Raw genomic sequence first — 23,915 nt, 5'->3', positions numbered from 1 at the left:
AATAAAAAAGAATAAAAATCAACAGAGCACCAGGCTTTAACAGCAACTCTGTATACTAGAGGACAATGGGGAAATGACTTCAAAATTCTGTGGAAAAATAATTTAAATCTAATATTCTATTAACAAACTGTCAAATGAAAATGAGGTACGGTAAAGAAATTTTCAGGCATGTGAAATCTCAAAACATTTTCTTCCCACAAGGATGGGAAAAAAATATTAGATCCAGAAACAGGAGGTTTAAAGCAGTAAAAAGAAACCAGAAGTCCCAACAGAACCAAACCATAACCAGTCCAGACTGAAGCACAAGGCAAATTCTAATGGAGTTACCTAATGTATCTGAACATTTGAAAATTAATAATGCTAGTTTTTCTCTGAGGGAGCATTTAAGAGAAAAAGGTACAGAGAAAATACTTTTTAAAAAGAAAATTATTAAAACTCTAGGAAAAAAAAAAAAGAGGGGCGCGTGGGTGGCTCAGTTGATTAAGTGTCTAACTTCAGCTCAGGTCATGATCCTGGGGTCCCTGGGATTGAGCCCCAAGGCAGGGAGCCCGCTTCTCTCTCTCCCTCTGCCTACTGCTCCCCCTGCTTGTGTGCTGACAAGTATATAAATAAAATATTTTTTAATAAATGAAAAGAAGGGGCGCCTGGTTGGCTTAGTGGGTTAAGCTTCTGCCTTCAGCTCAGGTCATGATCTCGGGGTCCTGGGATCGAGCCCCACATCGGGCTCTCTGCTAGGTGGGGAGCCTGCTTCCCCCTCTCTCTCTGCCTGCCTCTGCCTGCCTCTCTGCCTACTTGTGATCTCTCTGTCAAATAAATAAATAAAATCTAATAAATAAATAAATGAATGAATAAAATTAAAAAATGAAAAGAAAATATCATAGGATTTAACCAAACTCTGCAGGGTTTTAACATAACTGTAGCAATACAAAATGACCTTTATGGTTTTGCAAAAAATTATGATGTAACTCTATCAGGAACGTTAGGGGTGGAGGTAAGTGGTATTAAGAGAGCCAAAATGCTTAACTCTTTTTTCTCCCTCATCTTTTCTAACAGAAAGTAAACAGCATTTCAAAGTGATTTATCAAGAAATGGCAGGGTCACCTGGCTGGCTCAGTCGACAGAGCATGTGATTCTTGATCTTGGGGTTGTGAGTTCAAGCCCCAAGTTCAGTTGTAGAGTTTACATAAAAATGAAATCTTTAAAAATCAGAGATGGCATGGGATGCCTGGGTGGCTCAGTGGGTTAAAGCCTCTGCCTTCGGCTCAGGTCATGATCCCAGTGTCCTGGGATTGAGCCCCACGTCAGGCTCTCTGCTCAGCGGGGAATCTGCTTCCCCCCTCTCTCTGTCTCTGCCTGCCTCTCTGCCTACTGGTGAACTCTCTGTCAAATAAATAAATAAAATCTTTGAAAAAAGAAAAAAATAAAATAAATAAAAATGAGAGATGGCAGTATAAGCTCATTTAGAAGTATGGATGTAAATGCCAAAAGAAATAACTAAGAGCTATAGCAAGTTGAACAGTGGTCCCGGTCCCCAAGAGGTGTTCAGGTCTTAATCCCTAGAACCTAATCCCCAGTTAATTTCTGTAAATGAGATTATGTTAAATTAGATATAGAGATGATGGGGCACCTAGATGGCTCAGTCAGGTATTGGACTCTTGATTTTGGCTCAGGTCATGATCTCAGGATCAGGCTCCATGCTTGGCGGGCAGTCTGCTTCTCTCCCTCTGCTCCTCCCTGCCCAAGCATTCTCTTTCTCTCTAATAAATAAATAAATCTTTAAGAAGAAAATTAGATACAGAGATGAGATCGTCCTGGATTATCAAGGGGCCCTCAATGCAATGAAAATATCTTCATAAAAGACACACAAAGGAGAGACAACAGGAGAAGGCATTGTAAAGACAGAGCAGAGAGAGATGCGGCCAAAAGCCAAGGAAATCCTGGAGCCACCAGAAGCTAGCAGAATTAAGGAACAGGATCTTCCTTAGAGCTGTCTATGAGAACACAACATGTGCTGGCCTCCAGAACTGTGAGACTGTACTTATTAGTTGTTTTAAGCCATCAAGTCTGTTGTAATTTGTTAAGGTGACCCTGCAAAATGGATACAAGGATTGAGAATGACTACCTCTCAGGAAGAGGACTAAGGAGTGGGGAAAAGTGAATAGAAGATGGCTATTTTTTGTTATAAAGCTTTTACAATTTGATTTTACAACTATTATATATATATTATCTTAATGAAAGCAATAATTTTATGTCAATAAATTAAATGATATTGGAGTATTTTTCCAAAGGATTTGTCAACAAACCTAGTTAAGTTCACACAAATAGACTAAAACAGAAAGCCCATGCAGGCAGGGAACATGTCTCTTGGTCTCCACAGTATCCCCAGGATTGAGCACAGTATATGGTAGACTTAAGCATTAAATAAATATAAAGAAATAAATGAACAAAAGAGCAAATAATTTGCCAACAACCAACACAAACCTGGTTCTTGTTCCCACAAAAAAACTATTATCAAAATCTTTTCACTTTAAGTCAGGGCTTGGTAACATTAATTAAAAAATTTTTATAATTACTATAATTAGTAGCAACCTATATGTATATTTCATTGATAACTGCAACAAAGTCTTAAAGTTTTTTCCCCCTCCATAAATCTATGGTTGCAGAGTAAAACGGAATAAAAATTGTATTCCACTTTATGATCTAGTTCTCTAAAAGGAAATTGTTACACCAACCTCATACCAACTCATTTACTCTATTCTGAATGACTAGATTAAATTTTAAAATCGCATAAGGAGGGGCACTTAGGTGGCTCAGTGGGTTAGGCCTCTGCCTTCACCTCAGGTCACAATCCCAGGGTTCTGGGATCGAGCCCCGCATCGGGCTCTCTGCTCAGCAGGGAGCCTGCTTCCCTCCCTCTCTCTCTGTGCCTGCCTCTCTGCCTAATTGTAGTCTCTCTCTCTGTCAAATAAATAAATAAAAATCTTTTTAAAAAAATCGCATAAGGAACATGTTCTGCTATATGATGTTTACTCTGCACAGAACTTTCGAGAAAGCCATTAATGTGGCTTTCTTTCCTGTAGGATTATGGCATATCAATCAAGAAATATCCAGTTCTGACCTAAAATTTTGTAGATTTCATTAAGATTTTGTATTAAAGGGAAGAATCAGTTTTGAAACACGATGGCCCCAAGAAACACAATGACAGACTAAAAGAGAAACAGTCTTGAATATCTGAGGTTGGGGCTGGAGTTAAAATTTTAAAAACTAGTCAAAATTAACTATTTACACAGACCTTTAAAATAGAGAAGGTAGAGATCTAAAAAGTGTTCATATTCTGCTAAAAACCCCAACAGCCTATGGATAGTTAACCTGCAAAGTTAAGAACTCTTAAGTTTTAAAACAAAGTTATATCAAGTCTTTCCAAAGTTTGGCTTTCAGAAGCAGCAAATGAGGTATGGAGTCTTTCTGAATATGCAAGATGCAAGGGCCAGTGAGTCTAACAATGAGTTACACATTAATCATTATGTACAAAGATTCAAGAAACCAAAAATGCAAAAAAGACATGGAAACGCAATTTCCAATAAAGTCTTAACTTTAAAATCAACTTTCTCTTTAATTCTTCCAATCTAATAGTAGAAACTTTCATTTTTAGTCAGCGCACTCTTTAAAAAGGGTATGTTACTTATTAGCACTCTTCTTACCTTTCTTGTTAACAGACTTTTCCGTCTCATTCCACAAGCCTCTAGTTGTAACCTTCCTCTCAGTGCTAATTCAATTAACATACAGCCACGTAATCCAGACGATATACAGTCATTCCAAAATGATGTGTAACCCTAGTTAAAAAGGATGGGGAGAGAAAACAAAAAAGCTAATTTACTTTGAATTCAGATTCAAAAATAGAAATACCCTTAGCCAAAGTTATTTTTGGTGCCTTTTACCTTTCAAATCATTTCGTAATTATAATTTTAAATAAAATACTGAAAAATTACAATTATTATACATTACTAATCCAGATTTTTCAGGTGTTAATTGTCTTTTCACCACTAATCCTTAATGCACATAAACAAATAACTTTGGAAGTCAGAGATTTAAGAAGATAATGTCTTTTTCCTTAAGTCACATGCTTACAAGGCTCTTTCAGATTGCCAGAACCTGGACTCAATCACTCACTTAACTCCTGATAATAGCAGTTTATTATTAGTACATGTGGGCAAGTTTAAAAAGCTCAGGAAACACAATCTAGCCCAATGTAGCCTCACAGAGAATTAAAACGTCACTCATTCAATGCTTTTTAGTATAAAAACACAAAGCTAATTTTTTTTTTTTTTAAAGATTTTATTTATTTATTTGTCAGAGAGAGAGAGTACACACAAGCAGGCAGAGAGGCAGGCAGAGGCAGCGAGAGAAGCAGGTTCCCTGCTGAGCAAGGAGCCCGATGCGGGACTCGATCCCAGGACCCTGGGATCATGACCTGAGCTGAAGGCAGCGGCTTAACCAACTGAGCCACCCAGGCGTCCCCACAAAGCTAATTTTGAAAGAATTTATTGGGAAATTGATGTGAGGGCCCATGCCTAAAGTTCTGAATAACACACCCCCCAAGAGAAATTTAGAGGCAACATCCAAGGTGAAAGAACAACCAGAGAGAATGAAACTGACAGACATCTAGAGATCAGGGGACACTCAAATCAACTGGGTGAAGTCAGGGCACTTTTTCAGTGAATACCGTAGTTCTTCAAAATAAGAAGCCATGAACTCTGCCATCTACTAATTTAAAGTATCCAACTCAGGAAAAAGCAGAACTTGGTTCTCAGAACAAGGTAACATATGATCTTGGTAAGAGGGAGAGTGGCCAATTGATTCTGTGAAGAAAATTCTGTGAAGAACGGACGGCCTAGGATTTGGAAGGGGCCTAGCCCCTTGATTCTGTCACTCTCTCAAGGTCAATCCTGGTACTCTGCCAGGTCACAGTGGTCAGCCTGTGTATCTGAAGATGACTGACCGACCATCAAGGTCCATGGGATTCCACTACTGACAAAGGGACTTAAATTAGCCTAATAAAGCTACCATTCCTGAGAGACTATGCTTTGGGAAAGTGAGAATTCACACAAAGGGAGCCACAAAGGGAGCCACAAAGGGATAAACAAAATATCAATTTAACGAGGCCAATTTAAATATAACAGGAGACTGACTGGATTTGAGAATACTCTTAAACTTAATAAATGGTAGGGGTCTGATTAAAGTAAGACTGCCATGGGGAGCCTGCTTCACCTTCTCCCTCTTCCCTTGATTATCCTCTCTTGCTCTCTCCCTCAATAAATAAATAAAAATCTTTTCAAGTAAGACTGTCAGGGGCACCTAGGTGGCTCAGTGGGTTAAAGCCTCTGCCTTTGGCTTGCCTTCGGCTCAGGTCATGATCCCAGGGTCCTGGGATGGAGCCCCACATCAGGCTCTCTGCTCAGCAAGGAGCCTGCTTCCTCCTCTCTCTCTCTCTGCCTGCCTCTCTGCCTACTTGTGATCTGTCAAATAAATAAATAAAATCTTAAAAAAAAAAAAAAAAAAGTAAGACTGCCAGAGGTTTAGCGACATGGTTAGTGAAACCAGTAAGTTACAGAGGTTAGGTAAAATCCCATGGCCTGTGTTCCCATGCCAATTAAAGTCCTGCGAAGCCTGGGAATGGATTCCACATGATATCAAAGTTACAGATGTTGGTCTCCTACTGACCTGGACATGGAACTGGAGCTGCCAGGTAAGCCTTTTACTCTGAAAACAACAGAACACACCTTGTGATACAGTAATGCATGTGGACAGCCACCACACTCTGTCTCTGTCTACAAGCCAGAAATTCCAGATGAACAGTATGGAAAAGCTCACATCTGCTAGCAGAGGATGAAGTATGTCTTAACCTCAACTGCTCCCAGGGTAATGGTATAGGCTTAGCAAAATGCAGTCTTTAATAGCAGACTTTAAAGAGCTACATTTATGTGAAAAGCTTCTGGGCATTACCAGTAAAAGACATATACTTAAACAGAATTAAATTCACCTGGGAAAGCTGACAAATGAGCATGGACAGTAAAAGGGCAAGATTAATTTTAAAAATCTGAATGCGTTAACTGGACCAAGATAACAATGCCATCCCTGAAATTAAGTGTATTAGAGGAAAAGCAGTAGACTGTACAAAAGTCAAGTGAATCTGGCCATGACCAGCAAGATTCTGCAGTAAATTCATGTCCCAACACATGTATGACAGACCAGCAGTGGTGACGAAATTACTCAGCTACAAATGTTAAGCAGCCCTTTAATCTTTTCATCTCTAGTGCTAATCTTAAAACTACATCAATCCCAAAACATACATTTTAAAAGTTTACAGTCTCTATATGGATGATGAATATTAACTAAATCTATTTGGGTAATAAGCATTTCACATTATTTGTAAATCAAACCATCATGTTCCACACCTTAAATTTACATAGAGATGTATTTGTCCATTTTTTTCTCAAAAGGGGGAGAAGTTAATTATCTCTAAAATTGGGATGCATTTCAAAATAAGACGGTACCTTAAAGGAAATGTCATATCATAGCTATTGAGCTAACTAAACCCATGGAAGAGAGAAGAAACATGTGGCATAGGTCGCACACATCCAGGGCAATGTAGTGATGAATTAGGGTCCAACCTGTCAGTTACCTGGAGTACTTAAAACTTCGTACAAGACTGGATAACCATATCCAGACATCCCACCAATCTACCTATCTTCCTTGTAAAAAGATTTTATAAGGGCAGGTCAATAACTACCCCTGCCCAAAGGATTTTGTCCTCAAACCATTACCCCTTGAAACAAATTCCAAGAACCTGTAATCCAGGCAGGATGGTTACATATTCAGGTCATGCTGAGTTTGTGGGCCCTTAAAAATGTACCCCATTTGTTAATCAGAGCAAGCCAGGCACATTAAGAGTAACAGTTAAAACAGGTGAGGAAAACCTGGCAATATAATGCAGTTTATGATCTGGCTCAAAAGGCACAACTTTATATATTTTGCAACCATGCTGTGAGAAGGTAAAGAAGCCCCGATAATGACTACGTAGTCAGTGACACCACACAGCTCTTGTATTTAGATGTCAATAATCACTTCAGATCCCTAAGTGGGTTTGAGATCCTATCAACAGCAATGGAGTATCTTCATGCCTATGGCTGGTCTAAGGAGAGGTACTCAAAGTTCAGGGTCATACTTAGGGAGGACCACATGGCTACACAATCCACTTACTGATGAAGCAGGAGCAGCTGCACTAAGAATACCAACAGCCATAGGACCTTGAGGATGTCCCCCACTCACTGTAGAAGAAACAACTAGGAGTTAAAAGACCAAAAGAAACTATTTTGGGGTCCTACAAGCTTGTGATCAGAAATCAGTTCCAATATTTTCCAAACACAGGGATGGAAGAGGCAGCTATGTCAAATAGAGAGGTTCTCACAAAATCCAGAGAAACATGACTTCATTAGGTTCATGGGTCCAAAACAAGAGGGAACATACAAGAATACAGAATGCATTAAGACCCCAATATGGTCATACTGATGAGCTGGGATGCTATAAAATAAAAAATGGGCACATTTAAAGATACCATGTGCAGCTCACAAGGCCTCCAACAAAACTAAAAATAGAACACAAAAGACAGGGAATCCAAGGGCCGTGGAAACTAATTCAAAGCATCTCTACTTGAGTAACAACAAATAAGAACCAGATAAGTAGAAACTTTCCCAATGGGATACCAGCTAAATTAATTCATTAATCATCGAGTCCTCCTTCAGTCAATCTTTTGTTGTTCAGAATCCCTGGCATCATACTCATTCAGACAAATGGCCAAACTTTAGGGCAGAGCTCCTGAAGGTTATGGAACATAAACTGAGATAAATTACCTTTATCATATAGTATGCCATTCAGACGCTAGGAGCCAAGCAAAGAATGAATGGTACAAGGGCGCCTGGGTGGCTCAGTCAGTTTAGCAGCTGCCTTCAGCTCAGGTCATGATCCCAGGGTCCTGGGATCAAGCCCCACATCGGGATCCCTGCTCAGAGGGAGCCTGTTTCTCCCTCTCCCTCTCCCTCTGCTTGCCGCTCTGCCTACTTATGTGCTCTGTCAAATAAAAAAAATTTTTAAATCTTTAAAAAAAAAAAATGAATGGTACATAACAAATGAGGCAATGATCTCGGGGACATGCTCTGCAGACACAATTCTTCCCTTGGTGGGCAGTTCCAAGGTCTAAACTTAGGGGAAAGAGACTACAAAAAGCCCTATGCTACTACATGTCTAAGCAACAATCTCCAACACAGCTTTTTCTCAGTGATAAGATGATATTTATTTGGGTCTCTAGTTGCCTGATTCCCTTTATTTCTCTCCAGTGGCTCAATCTGAATGGGAAAGGGGTGTTCTTTTATTGGGCCCCTAAAAATACAAACACTGAGTCCTCACCATTTGAGTTATAAGCTCCAGAAGCACTTAATGAGAAGCTTTTTGTTAAGAATTAGGAGCGCCTGGGTGGCTCAGTCAGTTAAGCAGCTGCCTTTGGCTCAGGTCATGATCCCAGGTCCTAGGATCAAGCCCCACATCAGGCTCCCTGCTCAGTGGAGAGCCTGCTTCTCCCTCTCCCTCTACTGACTGCTCTGTCTACTTGTGCTATTTCTCTGTCAAATAAATAAAATCATTAAAAAAAAAAAAAAGAAGAAGGGGTGCATGCATGGCTTAGTCAGTTAAGCATCTATCTTCTGTATAGTGTTGAGTTCTGGTGTGATCAATCTTTTTAGAAATGGCTTTCTAAAAAGACTTTCCTCAGCAAAAGAAAATATCAGGTTACCAAAATATTTGGTGTTTACTACCAAACCCAATCCAAAAGTTGTACTATTGAGGCCACTCTTGGTTCACATATACCCTATTTTGAAACACTGCCCTCACCTTCAGATTCTACAGAATGAGGTGATTGTACCCTGTCACATCTATTTGGACCAGGATGGGCAAACCACAGTTTCCCTCCTGGGAATAGAACTTGGAGACTCAGAGGCCGCATCGGTCATATGGTCGGGCATGGGCACTGGCATATGAGTTCTAACTGATTACGTGGCTTGCAAAGCCACCAGTCATTTTGTTTACAGTCTGAGAACGAAGGTAAACAGAAAAGAAAGCAGAAGAGGAAAAAAATAAAAAGAAAGGAAAACAGAAGAGATAAGCAGGACAGAAATGAGAGAATACACAACGTTGAGGCAAACCAAGATATACAGAAACAGACATACAGAGACAGATGCACAAAAAGAATAGCATCCTAGCAACAGAACCTTTCCTATGTATTTGGGCTATACTCCTGAACACCTGCATCTCCTTATCTTAAACTACTCTGAAGGGATTTTGGTACTACAAAGCAAGTAACTTCTAATAAAGCTAAAAGAAATTTAGTGAGTTGACATTATGTATTTGACAAAGATCTCGAAGTATAGAAACTACAACTAAAAGATTTACATAGGCCAACAAATACTGTGCATGGCTAAAAAATTCAAATTTGCATGCACTTAACTAGCCTGTTTATGATGATAAGGGCATCTACTTATTTCATAAATAAACAGTGGTCCAATTCACCCATATTATCATTTGTAAGACAGCAAATTAGGACCTATAATCAAATAAATGCCACTTACAACTTAAGTCCACATTCCAATTAATCTCATCTAATTAGAAGCAAATTAAATTCTGGTATTTCCAACCTTACAAAAGTAAAAAACACACACACTTAAAAAAAAAAACACACACATACACATTAAAAAAGTATTTACAAAACAAATCCAATTTGAGGGACAGTCTATTAAGTAACTGGTAAGAACCAAAGGAAATCACATTTAAACAATTAAAGGAAAAAATGACAATAACTCATTAAGAAAGAATGATTCATCAAATACAGACTCTCAAGAAAGAGTCAAAAATTCTGTAGTTAAAATTAGTAACTGAAATGAAAAGTTCACTACAAGAGCTCAGCAGATTTAAAATTAAAGAGAATCAAGCAACTTGAATTTGAAGAACAGCAAGAAAAAAGAAGAAAGTGAGGAATGTCACGTATACTTCAATTAAAAAGAAGAAGAAAAGAAAAAGATAATGAGGAAAGCCTCAGAGACTAAGGTCTTCAAAACTCCCAGAATAGGAGTAAAAGGAGTTCTCAGAAAGAGAAAGAGCAGAAAAAGTAACAGCTGAAAATTTCCCAAACTAGGAAAACATTCATCTAAGATCCAGATGCTCAATAAACTCCAAACTGGATAAACACAAAGAGATCGTCAAACCTAGAAACGTCAGAGTCAAACTGTTGAGAAAAATCTTGAAAGCAGCAAGACAAAACACCTTCTCACATGTAAGGGAGCAATACAGTTACCAGTGACCTTCTCACTACAAACTCTGGAGACTGGAGATTCAAGTATGAGATAACATACTTGGAGATTCAAGTATGAGATAACATATTTGAAGTGCTGAAAGAAAAAATACTATCAAGCAAGAATCTATACTCAGCAAAATTAACCTTCAAAAAGGAATGTGAAACAAATAATGAATCTGCTGCTAGCAGATCAAACTGATTAGAAATTAACTAAAGATATATGTTTATTAAAATAAAAAAATTAAAAAAAAATTAACTAAAGGAAGTCCTGCTGCTGAAAGTCATATGGTATTTCAAATCCATGTAGAAGAAAGGTAGATTCAAAGGTAAATTTAAAAAAAAAAAAAAATTTGCCAATGGGGAAATACAAATCAAAACCACAATGAGATACTATACTACCTTACATGAGTTAGAATAGCCAAAATCAACAAGACAGGAAACAACAAGTGTTGGAGAGGATGTGGAGAAAGGGGAACCCTCTTACACTGTTGGTGGGAATGCAAGTTGGTGCAGCCACTCTGGAAAACCCTATGGAGATTCCTCAAGACATTAAAAACAGAGTTACCCTAAGACCCAGCAACTGCACTACTGGGTATTTACCCCAAAGATACCGATACAGTGAAAAGAAGGGCCACATGCACCCCAATGCTCATAGCAACAAGGTCCGAAACAGCCAAACTGTGGAAGGAGCGGAGACGCCCTTCAACAGATGCATGGATAAAGAAGGATATTACTCAGCCATCAGAAAGGATGAATACCCACCATTTGCACTGACGTGGATGGAACTAGAGGGGATTATGCTAAGTGAAATAAATCAAGCAGAACACAATTATCATATGGTTTCACTCATATGTGGAAATAAGGAACAGAGCAGAGAACCACAGGGGAAAGGAGGGAAAACAGAATGGGAAGAAATCAGAGAGGAAGACAAACCATGAGAGACTCTAGATTCTGGGAAACAGAGGGTTACAGAAGGGAGCAGGGAGGGGATTAGGTAACTGGGTGATGGGTATTAAGGAGGGCACATGTTGTGATAAGCACTGGGTGATATATACAACTAATGAATCTCAAGGTCCTGGAATCAAGACCTACGTCGGGCTCTCTGCTTGGCAGTGGATCTGCTTCTCCCTCTCCTTCTGTGATCTCTCTTGCTCACTCTCTCAAATAAATAAATAGTATCTAAAAATAAATAAGTAAAAATAAAAATAAATTTAAAAAAGATAAGACTGTAAGGCTGGATAAAAAACCTGACCATATGCTGTCTACAAAAGACAGTTTAAATTCCAAAACATAAAATGGTTTATAAGAATGAAAAGAACATGCAAACAGGAATCAAAAGAAAACTGAAACAGTTTTCTTGTTAAAAGACAAGGTATACTTTGTTAAAAGACAAAGTATACTTCAGAGTAAAGAAAATTAAGAGGAACAAAGGGGGCATTTTCATGATAAAGAAGTTAACCTTTAGGACAATACAACAATTATAAATAAACATATACACACCTAACAACAGAATCCCAAAATACATGAAGCAAAAACTGACAAGAAAAATACACAATACGGTAACAGTAATTAACTACAATGACAATAACTGATAGAACTAGACAAAAAACGAAAGATACAAAACTGAACAACACTACCAACCATGTTAACTTAAAAGGCATTTATAAAACTCACCAACAACCAACAGTAAAATATACACGATTTTCAAGCACACTTGGATTATTTTCCAAGATGGACCACATGGTAGCCCATAAAACAATGACTTTAAAAGGACTGAAATCGGGGTGCCTGGGTGGCTCAGTGGGTTAAAGCCTCTGCCTTCGGCTCAGATCATGATCCCAGGGTCCTGGGATCCAGCCCTGCATGGGGCTCTCTGCTCAAAAAGGAGCCTGCTTCCTCCTCACTCTCTGCCTGCCTCTCTGCCTACCTGTGATCTCTGTCTGTCAAATAAATAAATAAAATCTTTAAAAATAAATAAAATAAAATAAAAAAATAAAAGGACTGAAATCATATGAAGTATGTTTTACTCCAAGGGAATTAAATTAGAAATCAACAGAATGAAATCTGGGAAATCTCCATTTGGAAATTAATCTATGACTTCTAAATAATCCACTGGTCAAAGAAATCACAAAAAAAAATTAGGAAATACTTTGAACTCAATGAAAATAAAAACACAAATTATCAAAATCTATGGGATGCAGCTAAAATAGTATTTAGAAAGAAACTTACATCTCTATTACATACCTGTATTACAAAAGAAGAAAGGTCTCAAATCAACAATCTATTCTCCCACCTTAAGAAACTAGGAAAAACAACAAACTAAATCCAAATCAACCAAAGGGAAGGAAATAAAGATCAGTACAGAAATCAATGGAATGCAAAATACAAAAATGGGAGGTAGGGGATCCGTGAAGCCAAACGTTATTTCTTTAAAAAAAAAACAAAAAAAAACAAGGTTAAAACAGGAGGGAGGAGGACAGGAAAAAGCCAGAGAGAGGACAGAGATACGCAAATTACCAAAGTCAAAAATAAAAGGAGGGACACATCATTTCTAAACCTACAGAAATTTAAAGGACTACAAGGGAACACTATAAACAACTGTATGCCAATAAATCAGACAACTCAGATGAAATGTTCAAATTCCTGGAAAAACACGAATTACCAAAACCAGCTGAATAAGATATAAAAATCAAAATAAGCCCGTAACAAGAAATAGAATTATGTAATAAAAACCGTTACACAAAGAGTATCACAGAGATGTAGAAGAACCAGGCTGGACCAGATGTGAGAAACCCGAATACGAGCCCTGGCCATAAGGAAAATGTTTTACAGGATTTTAAGAAAGTCATTTAATATCCTCTCTGTGTCTCCATTTTCTCATCTACATCATAAAAGAGGCAGACTTGAACCATTCTACAAGTGCGAGTCTAAGCAATTAAGAATTCCCTAAGGGGGTATGTGACTTAGGGCAAAACCAGATACTCCATCATGTTAAATTCCAAAAAAAGCATTTGCAAGTCAATCATCATCAAGGGTATTCTAAAAAGCCCCTTAATTTTTTTAAAAAGATTTTACATATTTATGAGAGAGAGAGAGCGCGCACGAACAGGGTGGAGGGGCAGAGGGAGAGGGAGAAGCAGACTCCCTGATGAGCAGGGAGCCTGATACAAGGGCTTGATCCCAGCACCCTGATTCTGAAGGCAGACGCTTAACCAACTGAGCCACCCAGGCACCCCTTAAAAGCTCTTCAATAGGATATAAAGAACTGTCTGAAGAAGAAAGTTAACACATCTCAGGATAGATAAGCATTTCAGGTACCTCATTAGGTACCTGAAAACTGGTGTCTGGCACTGCTATACATAAGCCTAGAAGAGGACAAGAAGAATTTCAAGTTTTCAACTGACAATGTGATCTTCTTAAATGTCAAACTGGTAAGAAAATTGGGAATATACTGCCACACCAGTAAGTTACAGAGGCATGGCAAGTTATACTACATTTAGATTTTAAGAACTCAAATTAAACTCTCAGGCTGATAGGACCCAGAGTACACAGAAATCTAAAGATCACCACTGTTTCCTAAAAACCACACATCCTGCTATGCTGAGGTAACTCATGAGCCCTACAGAAAGTAGCCTATCATCAGAAAGAATATGGGTTAAAAAGCCAAAAAACAGGGGTGCCTGGGTAGCTCAGGTGGTGTCCAACTCTTCATTTAGGTTCAAGTCATTATCTCAAGGCCATGGGATCCAGCCCTGTGTCGGGCTCTGCACTCAGTGCAGTCTGCCTGTCCCCTCCCCTGGCTTGTGCTCAACCCCATCCTGCTTATGCTCACTCGTGCTCCATCACTCTTGCCCTTTCTCTCAAATAAATAAAATCTTAAAAAAAAAAAAAAGCCAAAAAACAAAATAGGCTGCAGAAAAATTAGTTATCCTATCCTTGCACAGAAGCGGCCCCTAGGATAGGCCCCAATAACCCCTGCTTCTTGGCATCCATACCCTTATATAATTCCTCCTTGCGAATGTACACTGGACTTGCTTCTAACAGAGTATGACAAATATCAGGGTATGTCACTTCAGAGGTCAGTCACAAATACACTGCGGGCTTCCATCTTGGGCCTCATCCCTTGCTCTGCCAGCTGCCATGCTTTGAGCTGTCCTACACAGACAATGCCAGGCAAAGACTGAGGTGCTCAGTCCCGCAACCTGCAAGAAACAGAATCCTCCTCCAGTTGAGCTTTCAGATGAAACCGAAGCTCTCTCTGGCCAACAACTGAACTGCAATCTCATGGAAGACCTTGATCCAGAGCCTCGCAGTTAAGCAATGCCCAGATTCCTGATCCACAGACAACTATGACAGAAAATACACTGGTTGTTTTGTTCTAACTGTTAAATTTTGCTACAGAGTGTAAGATAACTAACATAAGGCCCCCTAATTTTGGACAGACAGGAAAAAAGGGAGGTAATGGCCAAAGGGTCTGAGTTTCCCTTTGGGGTAATGAAACTGCTCTAAAATTGACTGTAATGACTACTGCACAACTCTGCGAACATACACAAAATCCTGAATTCTACACTTAAAGTGAGTGAACTGTATGGCATGAGAATTCTATCTCAAAGAAGACAACTAACATACCTTGTATATGAAATTACTTCTGAAATCTTGTAAGAACTTTTAATTATTTTGAAAGAAGTGTGAAAAAGTTCTTAGCAAAAATAACTAAAATGATCGAGAGAAGGATGGTGACTTCAGATAAAGAGAGACTTCAAAGATTAGGCAAGAATAAGTAAAAAGAGACAGAAAACCTGGAAAACTACCTACGCTTGCAGGTGATATAACTAAATACCTAAATAAATAAATAAATAACTGGATACCCAAAAAAACTGAAGCATATAAATGGAAAAAGTACTACAGTAAGAGAATTTAGAAAAGAACTAGGACTATAAAATTGACAAACATCAGTAACTGCCATAAACAAACAATAAAAAAGAAGTAATATAGGGACGCCTGGGTGGCTCAGTTGGTTAAGCAGCTGCCTTCGGCTCGGGTCATGATCCCAGGGTCCTGGGATCGAGTCCCACGTCGGGCTCCTTGCTCAGCGGGGAGCCTGCTTCTCCCTCTGCCTCTGCCTGCCTCTGTCTGCCTGTGCTCACTCTCTCTGACAAGTAAATAAATAAAATCTTTAAAAAAAAAAAAAAAAAAAAAAAAAGAAGTAATATAAAAAGTTATCATTTCAAAGACCTCATTTACAATCTTAACCAAAAAAAAGAAACTACCTAGGCAAACCTATACAAAAGTTTAAGGGGTGCCTGGGTAGGTCAGTGGGTTAAAGCCTCTGCCTTCAGCTCCTGACCCCAGGGTGCTGGGATCAAGCCCCACACCGGGCTCTCTGCTCAGCGGGGAGCCTGTTCTTCCCTCTCTCTCTGCCTGTCTCTCTGCCTACTTGTGATCTCTGTGTGTGTCAAATAAATAAATTTCCAAAAAAAAATCTTTAAAAAAAAAAAAGAAAGAAAGCTTCAAACTTCCCTGCAAGACTTAAAAACAGACCTGGAAGATGGAAAATGTCTCACTCTTAGATACAGAAACAACATTATGTTATCAGTTCTTCCTAACTTATAAAATTAGTATCATCCTAATAAAAATAGCAAGTTTTGTTTTTATCTAGAGCTATAAAAGTTAAAAATAAAGTTCATAAAAATAAGTAGAGGCCGTGGGACCCAGGCAGAGGCCGGGGTTGTGTGTCAGAGAGTGAATCTGCCCCCCTCCCCTGTGTGCTGCCACCATGCCAGACAGCTGGGACAAGGACACAAACCCCACCCCGAGACCCCGAGACCCTGCGCCTGCACCACAGACCTCGCTGCCCAACCCCATAACCTATCTGACGAAGGCCTTCCACCTCCTCATGGACAGGCCGGTGAACCTAGCAAGAGTTTACAGAGCAGTGGCATGAGAAGAACAGGTACTACTACTACCACCAGGAGTTCTGCCATGTGCCAGACATCACCGAGTGCCAGGAAAAGGATATCTTGTGCGTGTTTGAAGCAGAAATGCAATAGATAAGAGACTGTAAAGTTGATCAAGAAATTGTCAACATTATCCAGTAAAGGCTGAAGGCTTGTCAGCAGAGGGAATGTGAGAGCTACAGGCAGAACTGTGCCAAGGAGCTGGTTCAGTTCACCCAGATGGCCAAGGCCTACCAGGACCACTACCACTATGACGGGGGGGCACATTATTCTGCCACGAAGTGCCTGGCAAAACAAAAGCTGTGGATGCTGGCTAAGAGAAAGGTGGCTAAAGAGACCACCACTGCCTAAAGCAGCTCCTTGAGCACCTTCACAAAACTAGTACTACTAAAACGAAAAGTAATCAGAAACCTGTTTGTGGTATCATCTTCGGTCCCCAACCTGGACCTGTTGACCTTACTAGTCCCATCTCCCTTTAAATCCAGCTATAACTAAGCTCATAAGAGAAATAAACGAAAGAACCTATTTAAAAAAAAAAAAAAAAGATAAATTCAAAAGAATAACCAGGAAAACTGGGGAGGGGGAGGGAACAATATGTGAGGAACAGAAATGAAAGTGCCCTACTAGACAGTAAAACAGATTTAAAGCCTATTGAAATTAAATGTTAGGATACCAATACATAACAAACAACCAAAAGAATAAAATTCAGGAAGAGACTCAAGAATATATTGAGGGGCGCCTGGGTGGCTCAGTGAGTTAAAGCCTCTGCCTTCGGCTCAGGTCATGATCTCAGGGTCCCAGGATGGAGCCCCACGTCAGGCTCTCTGCTCAGCAGGGAGGCTGTTTCCTCCTCTCTCTCTGCCTGCCTCTCTGCCTACTTGTGAGCTCTGTCAAATAAATAAATAAAAGCTTAAAAAAAAGAAAGAAAGAAAGAATATACCATAGGAAAAACGCAGTCTCTTCAATAATTGGGTGTGGGAAAACTAGACATTATATGCACAAGAATGAAACTGGACCACTTTCTTACACCATACACAAAAATGAACTCGGAACAGATTAAAGATCTAAATGTAAATCCTGAAACCATAAAACTCCTAAAGAAAACATAGTAAAACTCATAGGTGGCAGCCTTAACATTTTTCTGGATATGTCTACTGAGGCAAGGGGGAAAAAGCAAACAAAATTGGGACTACACCAAAGTAAAAAGCTTTTGCACAGCGAAGGAAACCATCATCACAAGGAAAGGCAATCTGCTAAATGGAAGATATTCAGAAATCATGTATCTGATAAGGGGTTAATATCCAAAATATAGAAAGAACACAAACAACATCAAAATAATAACTATAATCTGCTTAAAAATAGTCAAAGGGCCTGAACATTTTTTAAAAGACATACAGATGGCAAACAGATACATGAAAAGGTGTTCAACATCAGTAATCACCAGGATCATCCAAATCAAAACCATGAGAAATTACATCACATCAGTCAGACTGGCTAGTGTCAAAAAGACAAGATATAACAAATACTTGACAAGGATGTGGAGAGAAATGAACCCTCATACACTGCTGGTGGAAATGTAAACTGGTTACAGCCACTCTTGAAAACAGTATGGAGGTTCCTCAAAAAACTAAAAATAGAATTATCATACAATTCAGTAATTCCACTTCTGGATATTTACCTAAAAATAAGGAAAGCACTAATCTGAAAAGATATATGCACCCCTACGTTTACTGCAGCATTATTTACAACAGCCAGGATGTGGAAGCAATCTAAGTGTCCAATGGCAGAAAGACACAATATACATATATATATATGTGTATATATATATACATATATATGTGTGTGTGTATATATATACATATATATATATACACAATATTATTCAGTCATAGAAAAGAATAAAATCTTGCCCTTCACAAAATGAATGGGCCTAGAAGGTATGCTAAGTGAAATAAGTCAAAGACAAATACTGTATTTCATTTATGAGTGGAATCTATAAAACAAACCAACAAGAACAATAGAAAACAGAAAACGATCATAAGGAACAAACTGGTGATTGTCAGAGGGGAGGAGGATGTGGGATAGGTGAATAGCAATTAAGAAGTACAAACTTCCCATTATAAAATAAGTAACTCACAAGGATGAAAAAGACAGCATAGGGTACATAGTAACACTGCAATAACCTTGTATGATGACAAATGACAAATACACTTACTGTGGTGAGCATTTTGTACGTAAGTGTTGACTCACTACATTATACATCTGAAAGTAATATATGTCAACTCTTGCTTCAATTTTTTTATTTTTAAAGAAATTCTTTTTTCCCCATTCACGTGTTAAGACGTAAGAATCCTGAATTCTACGATTGACTCCAGGATAAGAATCCTACTCCCGGGGCGCCTGGGTGGCTCAGTGGGTAAAGCCTCTGCCTTCGGCTCAGGTCATGATCCCAGGGTCCTGGGATCGAGCCCCGCATCAGGCTCTCTGCTCAGCAGGGAGCCTGCTTCCTCCTCTCTCTGCCTGCCTCTCTGCCTACTTGTAATCTCTGTCTGTGAAATAAATAAATAAAATCTTTAAAAAAAAAAAAAAAAAAAGGAATCCCACTCCCTAGGAACTTGGACACCAGCCTCAAACCCCAAAAACCTCTGTTAGAACCCAATCCAAGTAATAAATCCAATTCTTCCTTAATATGTGGGGACTCCAATCCCAAGCTTCCCTCCTTTCCTCACATCAGCCCCCTCCATTTTTACCCTCACCTCAGTAAGCACACAATCGTTTACTGAGCACTCACATGCCAAATATTATTCTAAATACTAAACGTGCAGTAACTCATTTACACCTCCATAATAACCTTCTGAGGTACTACTATTATTATTCCCAATTCAAAAATAGGGAAAACAAGCCGAGAATATACCACTTAAACTACACCCTTGCTAATTTCCTCAGTACATTTTCTATTTTTCTTCCATTGCATTTGCCTAGCAAAACTCAACTCCAGACAATCCAACTGTCCACTGTTTCCTTTTCTGTGCTTCTGAACTGCTAGTGGGGGAAAAAATATCTTGCAACCTCCATACAACTTAAACTAAGTCATCAATGATACCTGGCAAATCCTTCTATAAGCTTCCCTCATCAAAGCTCTGACCATTCCCTATGGCTGCTATTTCAAAATTCCGTTCTCCTCAAATCTCTTATGTTTACATTTATGCTTCTGCTTTATGAAGCAGATGACTTCATAAGAGGTAAATGTCATCTGATAGCAATGGCCTCAACTTCTAGCAATGAACCAAACCAATAAACTCAACTTTGTCCATCCTCATTCTTTTGTCTGGTTACAAGAGAAAAACTGCCTAAGGCTGACCCATTACCAATGCTCCGCCATCTCAAGAAGTACCTTTCCTGGGGGGGGAGGGGGCCGCCTGGGTGGCTCAGTAGTTAAGCAGCTGCCTTTGGCTCAGGTCATGATACCAGGATCCTGGGATAGAGTCTCACATCAAACTCCCTGCTCTACAGAGAGCCTGCTTCTCCCTCTCCCGCTCCCGCTCCCCCTGCTTGTGTTCCCTTTCCCGCTGTATTTCTCTGTCAAATAAAATCTTAAAAAAAAAAAAAAAAAAGTACCTTTCCTCACAATTCCTGTCTTTCTAAAGTATCTTAAACCTCTACCCCAACAGTAGTACCTTCCTATTGATATGCAAACATCCTCAAGTCTGCCTGCTAGGAAGGCATGGACCAGTCCTGCCCTATATCCTGCCCATTCACCACGAACTCCTTCAAACTACAGGTGACGCCAGGTGCCTGGGTGGCTCAGTCCATTAAACGTCTGCCTTCCACTCAGGTCACAATCCCAGATGGGACAGAGCCCCACAGGCCCCAAGTCAGGCTCTCTGCTCAGCAGGGAGCCTGCTTCTCCCTCTCCATCTACCTCTCCCTCCCCATGCTCGCTCACTCTCCCTCTCTCGCAAATAAACAAAACAAAACCAAACTACAGTTAACCTTTGAATAACATGAGTTTGAACTACACAGGTCCACTTATCTGCAGATTTTTTTCAGTATAGTACTGCACTGCAAATGTATTTCCTCTTCCTCAGGATTTTAACAACATTTTCTAAGATTTTATTTATTTATTTGAGAGCAAGCGAGCGCACAGAGCACACAGTGGGGATGGGGCAAAGGGAGAGGGAGAAGCAGACTCCCCACAGAGCACAATGTGGGGCTCAAGGCCAGGACCCTGAGATCACGACCTGAGCCAAAGGCAGACACTTACCAGAAGAGCCACCCAGGTGTTCCTTTTCCCTAATTTAAAGAATACAGCATATAATCAATATACAAAATTGTGATAATAGACCTTACATTATCAGTAAGGCCTCCAGTCAACAGCAGGCTATTAGTTGTTAAGCTCTGGGGAAATCAAAAGCTATACATGAATTTTCTAATGCACGGGGCAAGGGTTTACAACAGCCAGGATATGGAAGCAATCTAAGTGTCCAATGGCAAAAAGATCCAACATCCACACTGTCCAAGGGTCAACTGTTAAGTCAAAAAATAACCTTCATCACTTCCCTTTCACTATCAAACCCATGCAATCTGATACAACTCCCAACAAGCCTTCTCTTAAATAACTGCCCTGAAACATCTGATGCTGCTGACACTGCCCCTCCTCCCCGGGGGCTTCCACACCACCACTCTGCTGTGCTGCTCAGGCTTCTCCCATCCACTCCCCAGGTATAATGCTCAGTGGTCTCATCCTGTATACACACTTTTTTTTTCCTAAGATTTTTAAGTAATCTCTATATCCAACATGGGGCTCGAACTCACAACCCAAATATCAAGAGTTGCATGCTCCACCAACTGGGCAAGCCAGGCACCCTTTGTCTTATTTATACACCCTTCCCGAGACAGCCGAGTCACTCTCACTTGTTTAAAAATTGTTTTCAGGGCACCTGGGTGGCTCAGTCAGTCAAGCATCTGCCTTTGGCTCAGGTGATCTGTGTCCTGGGATCAAGCCCCATATTGGGCTCCCTGCTCAGAGGGGAGCCTGCTTCTTTCTCTCCAGTTCCCCCCATGCTTGTGTGCTCACTCTCTGTCAAATAAATAAATCTTTAAAAAATAGGTAAATAAATAAAAATTTAAAAAAGAAATAAAAATTGTTTTCAAATAGAAGTATACAAGTGAAAATTAAAGTCCCTACCCTCCCCTTCCATTCTCACCCAGTCCTTCAAGGGCAACTTCTATTAACATTTCAAACATATCCTCCCCAAATCCTTTTTTTTTTAATATGCACACAGTCATAGTCTGCCATATACCAAGTGCCTACTATATGCTAAAACTGGGCTAAGCATTAAGTGGTACACCAAGTCTAACCCTTAGAAGACTTTATAAAGTATGCATTACTGTTCCATTTTCACAAGATAGTGAAACGGAGGCTCAAGGGAATTACGGAACCTACCAGTCACTGATGGCAAAGCAGAAGTGAAACTGGTCTCTCTAGCTCCAAAACCCTGGTTCTATTATTTTTGCCTTCCAAGACCTATTTGTTTAATGGGTCATCTAGGTGTGCTTCACTTGAGCCCCATGAAAATGAAAGAAAATATTAGCGTAATCCCTCCCCTCCCCCTCCTCCTCCAAGTTTCAGTTACCCATGTTCAACCACCTTCCAGAAGCAGATAATCCTTCTGACTTTATTGTCAGGTCAATAGTAGTCTAATGCTACGTCACAATGTCCCTACTCATCTACCTCACTTCATCTCATCATGTAGGCATTTTATCATCTCAAATCATCACAAGAAGAAGAGTGAGTACAGTACAACTAGACATTTTGAGAAAGACCACATTCACATAACTTTTACTACAGGATACTGTTTTAACTGCTCTATTATTAGCTGTTAATCTCTTACTGTGCTTCATTTATAAATTAAACTTTATCATAAATATGCATGTACAGGAAAAAACAGTATGTATGTGTGTGTGCATACACATGCATATACATACGTATGCACACACACATATACATACTGTGTTTTTTCCTGTACATGCATACACACACACACACACACACACACACACACACACACACACACATATACACACAGAGGGTTAGGTTCTATTCAGGGTTTCAGGCCGCCACGGAGAGTCTTGGAACATTACCCTGTGTTTAACGGAGGACTATTGTACTCACTTTTCTTTCCACACTTGCCACTGATCACTTCAATCCGAAAACACAAAACTAAGTGTGAGGACAAACTGACTTCCTCTCAAAAAAAAAAAAAAGAATTTTTTAACAGATCCTTAGCAAAATGTACACTCATTTGACCAGTGAAGTTTTAAAAAATGTATTTAACAGCAGATTATTAACAAAAACCTAACTATAAAATAAACACAATACAAGAACAATTCAGTTTGCAAAGCTGTTTTCACATACATAAATTACCTCAGAATAACCTAGGAAAATACTATCATTTTACATTTGAAAAATCTGAAGTTCAGGGGCACCTGGCTCGCTCAGTTGGTGGAGCAGGCAACTCTTGATCTCAGTGTAGTAGATCCAAGACCCACGCTGGGTGTAGATTAGTTAAAGATAAAATTTTTTTAAAAAGAAAGAAAAGAAAAATCTGAAGTTTAGAGAAAAAATATGCCCACGTTCACACTGCAGAACCAGCACACATCTAACTAAAGCCCAGTGCTGGGACCCTAAAGTGCTTTCACCACTACATCACATTGGCAGTATTTTAAGTTGAGGACATTTTGAAAAGTATATATAGTAATGAAAGCATGTTAAGCTTTCTACCAAGTCACAATAAAACATTTGTTTATTAGATACTGGTGTGTGCGTGATTTTCTAGCAGTAAATCAATCTCATCTGGGAGACAGAGACACAAAGTTACATACAATAAAACGTAATTTTTAATTCTTAAAACAGGAAAACGTAATTTGAATTCAATAAACATCTACTGAGTGCCAAAACACTGCTAAGCAGAGGTTAAGACAAGACAAGGCACAGCATGGAAATAAAATTATAATTCAATATGAATACTAATGTGAATAAAACGGCAACCTTTCATTCCTTTACTCCAAAAACATGTTGCTATGAACTGAACGGTATACCCCAAAAATTCATATTTTGAAGCGCTAGCCCCCATGTGATGTTACTGAAGATGGGGCCTTTGATAATTAAGTTTAGATTAAGTCATGAGTGTGGGGCCCTCATCTGAAGAGACACCACAGATTTTGCTGTGCCTCTCTGCCATGTGAGGACATTGAGAGAGGAATCTCACCAGAATCCAACCAAATCTTCAGAATTCCTGCCTCCAGAACTGTGAGAAAACTTGTTTAAACCAATTCTCAGGGCACGTGGGCGGCTCAGTCAGTTAAGCGTCTGCCTTCGGCTCAGGTCATGATCATAGGGTCCTGGGATCAAGCCCCACATGGGCTCCCTGCTCAGTGGGAAGTCTGCTTCTCCCTCTGCTCTGCCCCCTTGAGCTCAAGCATGCATTATTTTCTACATCTTTTCCCACAAGGAGCACAGACTTGTACAAGAAAATAATCAGGATAGTATTACTACC

At 39.5% G+C, this 23,915-nt stretch overlaps 1 protein-coding gene and 1 pseudogene across 2 annotated transcripts in view; one reads left to right on the top strand and one right to left on the bottom strand.

The window, feature by feature from the left end:
• GOLPH3 (golgi phosphoprotein 3) overlaps positions 1–23,915 on the bottom strand; it is a 55,326-nt gene that overhangs the window by 13,482 nt on the left and 17,929 nt on the right. The window contains exon 2 of the mRNA XM_080805055.1: positions 3,702–3,833. Coding sequence (XP_080661181.1) covers positions 3,702–3,833 — 132 coding nt within the window. The remainder of the gene's footprint in view (positions 1–3,701; positions 3,834–23,915) is intronic.
• On the top strand, positions 16,176–16,707 carry LOC308343859 (NADH dehydrogenase [ubiquinone] 1 beta subcomplex subunit 10-like; annotated as a pseudogene). The gene has a single exon. The product of its transcript is annotated as an NADH dehydrogenase [ubiquinone] 1 beta subcomplex subunit 10-like (transcript).

Source organism: Martes martes (assembly GCF_963455335.1).
Source record: "Martes martes genome assembly, chromosome: 5".
Taxonomy (NCBI): domain Eukaryota; kingdom Metazoa; phylum Chordata; class Mammalia; order Carnivora; family Mustelidae; genus Martes; species Martes martes.
This window is presented reverse-complemented; position numbering and strand designations above follow the sequence as displayed.